Below are 5080 nucleotides of genomic sequence, written 5' to 3'. Positions count from 1 at the left end.
GCAGTGGGGCCAGGACATTAGAAGCCCTCCCACTATTGACACCCCCCCCAAGCACCAAAAATACAGAGCATCCCTTGCCCCAGACCGAGAGTTCCTATCTATCCCGTGTGGCTGATAGCCACTTATGGACATCTGCTCCATATACCTATCTAATTCCTGCTTGAAGCTGTCCATGCTTGTAGCCGCCACCACCTCCTGTGGCAGTGAATTCCATGTGTTAATCACTTTTTTTTAAGGGCACACAGGACACAGCAGACACAACAAACTCCACATGGGAGCTACATAAAAACGTAAGAGAAGCCAATGCTGGATCAGGCCAGTGGCCCATCTAGTCCAACACTCTGTGTCACACAGTGGCCAAAAAGACCAGGAGCCCTCAGGAGGCCCAGCAGTGGGGCCAGGACACTAGAAGCCCCTCTCCACTGTTGCCCCCCCCAGCACCAAGAATACAGAGCATCACTTGCCCCAGACTGAGAGTTCCTGTCTATAAGCCCTCCCACTGTTGACCCCACCCAGGCACCAAGAATACAGAGCATCACTTGCCCCAGACGTAAGAACATAAGAGAAGCCAATGTTGGATCAGGCCAATGGCCCATCCAGTTCTGTCTGTCACGCTCTGTCACACAGTGGCCAAAAATACCAAGGGCCATCAGGAGGTCCAGCAGTGGGGCCAGGACACTAGAAGCCCTCCTACTGTTGCCCCCCCCAGACACCAAGAATACAGAGCGTTCCCTACGCGTTCCAGGCGACGACTCCATCCACACAGGAATCCATTTCCTTTCCGAGCTGAACGCTAGTTCCTGCTCTAAAATTCAACAATACTATGCTTACCTGCAGTTGGACCCATTAGGGAAATGTGGAAGTTTTCACTGACATATTCAAATCTGGGGTTCTGTCACGCATCGTGTTGTTTTAAGACAAGAATGCCTCGTTTGTTAACAGCTCAAGTTTCTGATCCTCATGTAAATATCTAACCGTTTCCCCAAAAAGTTTATCAAAACAGATAGAGAAGCCTTTGGCAGCTTACTACACATGATTATTTACTAATTTTATAACATTTATATAAAACACTTTACCAGTTTGGGACTGCTTGTATTCCTGGGCAGCCCGGTTCCCATTTTACAGACTGGCACTACGTGTGCCCAGAGCTTCAATTTAAACTATAGCCTAGAGACATATCCATGTCCAACCCCACGGAGACAGGACAGCTAGCACAAATTCAGGAACCGAACTGCTTGGACCGACAAAAAGCTCTTGAACGGGTTGTAACGATTTCAAGTTATAAGTGTGTGTTCCTGTAAATGGTTGGTAAGTGTCAGAAGAAGGGCCGCGGTGGCTCAGAGGTTAGAATGCTGAGCTGGTGACTGGAAGGTTGGTAGTTCGAGACCCGAGTGACAGAGTGAGCTCCTGTCTCTGGCCCCAGCTCCTGCCAACCGAGCAGTTCGAAAGCAAGAAACTGCAGGTAGATAAATAGCTGCTGCTTCGGCGGGAAGGTAACAGTGTTCCGTGCGCCTTGGTGTCTAGTCATGCTGGCCACATGACCACAGAGAAGTCTTCGGACAGCGCTGGCTCTTCGGTTTGGAAACGGAGATGAGCACCGCCCCCTAGAGTTGGATCCGACTGGCTTTCGAGCAAGGGAAACCTTTACCTTTACCTTAAGTGTCAGAAGAACATGGGGGGGTGAAAGAGGGGGATGAGTGAGTGGGGTTATTGGATGGTGACTGAGTGTGTGGGCGGAGCTATGAAGGGGGTGTGGAGAGAGGGAAGGCAGAGTGTTGTGTCAGCAGGTGTCAGTTGTGGTCACTCTACACAGAGCCTGAGAAGCAGTCTTCTAATGAGAATCCCATAGAAGCGCTGTGAAAGGCATTAAGATTCTAAAGGAGAAAGTAAAACACTTCAGGGGAGCATAGTAAGCAAAATCTAATATTGCCAGAGTATTACAAGAGTGTGAGGGGGGGAAGGTGACAGAGACCGGAGTTTAAAAAGGGAAAGTTTTTACTGAGCAACACAGCACCGCAAAGATTGGAGAAGGTATATTCACGGAAGAGACAAGTTAGAAAAACATCTTGTAACCCAAAGGTGTCGAACTCATTTGTTACGAGGGCCAGATCTGACATGTGTGCGCCATAAAACGTAATGCCAGCCTCAAAGATCTCAAAAATCTCCAGCTATTAGCCACAAGGAATCGATAGGAACTCTCGGTCTGGGGCAAGGGATGCGCCGTCTTCTTGGTGTTGGGGGGGGGGAGCAACAGTGGGAGGGCTCCTAGTGTCCTGGCCCCACTGCTGGACCTCCTGATGGCCCCTGGTGTTTTCAGGCCCTGTGTGACTCAGAGTGTTGGACTGGATGGGCCACTGGCCTGATCCAGCATCGGCTTCTCTTATGTTCTTATAAAAGACAGCAGCTAGCAAGCTGTGCGCTGGTGCGTCCTCCCTCACTGCAAGGCCCCATGGGCTGGGAGGGGGTTGCAGTGGAAGACCCACCTAGGCGGACTGGAGAGGCAGCAGTGCAGTGCTGGGCAGATACTCCCACGATGCTTGACTGCTGCAGACGAGGTGGTTCTGCCGTGCCGAAGCCACGATGGACTGGCTGTGCCTACTCCCCCCCCCCCCAGCACTCGCAGTTAATGTAACCAATATGCTTCTCCTGCAAATAAAGTTTTATCTTGTTTATTGTTAAGCCCAGAGTCAAATGCTGTTTAAAGTATAAGAGTCTCATCCGCAGAACCACACAGCCCAATGAAGGAGCCTTAGAGCTTGGCCGCAATACTGTGGGCGAGGTTAATTATTAAGACTGGAATTAAATTCCTGGTGCCAGCGTTACATGCCTTGAGCGAGAGAAAGAAACAGCAAGAAACTTAAAACCGCATCTTACCTAACCACACAAAAGAGAGAGAAAGGTAGCATGACGCAGGTATGTACCCTCCGGCAGGCCGTCCTTCCCCAATTCCCCATTTTCCCATGAAATAAAGCAGGACAACGACACAAACACACCAAAGCTGGCCTACCTTTGAAGTGGAGCACATTGTCTGTAATTCTGATGTCTGGATCCTACAGAGAAGAAAAACAGGTTGAGAGCCAGCATGAGGTAGCGTGTCGAACTGAGATCCAGGTTCGAATCCCTGCTCTGCCACTGAAGCTCGGTGGGTGACCTCGGGCCAGTCACACGCTCTTGGCCTTAACCTACCCCACAGGGTGATTTTGTGGATAAAATGGAAAAGAGGAGGGAGGACGTTGTCAGCTGCTTCGGGGCCCCCACTGGGGAGAAAATGAGGGTCCAACCATATCTCCATGAGTCAATCAGGTAGTATGACCAGGAGCCACTCAGTTTGGTACTTTTACCAGCTTTGCTTGAATTCAAAATGCCAAAAGAATGTGTGAGAAAAGCGGATTTCGGCCGCGTCCAGACCTGTTCCCTCTGGTTTCCTGCAGGTGGCCTGACGTCAGGGTTACCAGTTCCTAGCTGGGATTATTAGGAAGGCCATTGAAAACAAATCAGCCAGTATCATAATGCCCCAGTATAAATCGATGGTACGTCCTCATTTGGAGTACTGTGTACAGTTTTGGTCACCACACCTCAAAAAGGTTATTGTAGGATTGGAAAAAGTGCAGAAAAGGGCAACTTGAATGATAAAAGGGTTGGAACACTTTCCCTATGAAGAAAGGTTAAAGCGCTTGGGGCTCTTTAGCTTGGAGAAACGACGGCTGAGGGGTGACATGATTGAGGTTTATACGATTATGTATGGGACACAGCAGGTCAAGAAAGAAGAACTCGTGGGCACTCCATGAAATTGCTGAGCGGTCGGGTTAGAACAGATAAAAGGAAGTCCTTCTTCACCCAAAGAGTGATTAACACATGGATTCACTGCCACAGGAGGTGGTGGCAGCTACAAGCAGGGACAGCTTCAAGTGGGAACTGGATACACATATGGAGCAGAGGTCCATCAGTGGCTGTCAGCCACAAGGTATAGATAGGAACTCACAGCCTGGGGCAGGTGATGCTCTGTATTGGTGCTGGGGGGGGGGAGGAACAGTGGGGGGGGCAGGAACAGTGAGAGGGCTTCTAGTGCCCCACTGATGGACCTCTGGAGGGAACCTGGTATTTTTGGCCCCTGCATGACGGTGACAGAGTGTTGGACTGGATGGGCCACTGGCCTGATCCAACACTGGCTTCTCTTCTGTTCTTACAGGAACTCTCCGTCTGGGGCAAGGGATGCTCTGTCTTCTTGGTGCCTGGTGTGCGTGGGGGGGGGGGCTGCAACAGTGGAGAGGGGCTTCTAATGTCCTGGCCCCACTGGTGGACCTCCGGAGGGAACCTGGTATTTTTGGCCCCTGCGTGACAGAGTGTTGGACTAGATAGGCCATTGGCCTGATCCAACATTGGCTTCTCTGATGTTGTTATGAAATCCCTGGCGATTTGGGGGTGGAGCCTGGGGAGGCGGAGGGGCCTCAGCAGGGCCTAATGCCACAGAGTCCGCCCTCCAAAGCAGTCCTTTCCTCCCGGGTAGGGGCTCTCTGGAGATCAGCTGTCATTCTGCTAGCTCTCCATCCCCCACCTGGAAGCTGGCGACCTGCCTTGCAATGGGGTGGCTGCGAAGGGAACTAGGACTGCCACCCGCCTCAGAGGAGCTTCAGGGGTCCAGGTGGGAGGGACACAACCCCAGCTCCCCTTTCCCTAAGCAAGGAGCCCTGGGGAATGGCTGCTGCGGAGGAGAGGGGCTGGGGGGAGAGGGGGGGCAGGCACAGCGTGCAGATTGGCCAGCAGGGGCCCGGCATGCCCCACTCCCCAGCCCTGTGCCAAGGGGCCGCCCCTGCCAACATGCCTGCAGGGGGGGTTGGGAGGGCAGTGTTCCCTCTAAGCTGAGTTAGTGTGACCTAGCTCACAGTTTTTTTTGCCTCCGGCTCACACATTTTCGTCTTAGCTCAGGAAGGAGGGCTCAAGAGCAAACTAACTTATGCAGCAGCCAAATCACTCACTCACAACTTTAATGCCAGCAGCTCACAAAGTAGAATTTTTGCTCACAAGACTCCACAGCTTAGAGGGAGCGTTGGTGGAGGGTGGGGAGAGCCAGGCCGGGCGG

At 51.9% G+C, this 5080-nt stretch overlaps 1 protein-coding gene across 1 annotated transcript in view; it reads right to left on the bottom strand.

Annotated features, from left to right (window-relative positions):
- HACD3 (3-hydroxyacyl-CoA dehydratase 3) overlaps positions 1 to 5080 on the bottom strand; it is a 24840-nt gene that overhangs the window by 19313 nt on the left and 447 nt on the right. The window contains exon 2 of the mRNA XM_015427134.1: positions 3008 to 3050. Coding sequence (XP_015282620.1) covers positions 3008 to 3050 — 43 coding nt within the window. The remainder of the gene's footprint in view (positions 1 to 3007; positions 3051 to 5080) is intronic.

This window comes from Gekko japonicus, unplaced genomic scaffold (genome assembly GCF_001447785.1).
Source record: "Gekko japonicus isolate JY-2015 unplaced genomic scaffold, Gekko_japonicus_V1.1 scaffold639, whole genome shotgun sequence".
NCBI classification, from domain to species: Eukaryota; Metazoa; Chordata; class Lepidosauria; order Squamata; family Gekkonidae; genus Gekko; species Gekko japonicus.
The sequence above is the reverse complement of the archived record's forward strand: the minus strand, read 5'-3'. Positions and strand labels throughout refer to the sequence as shown.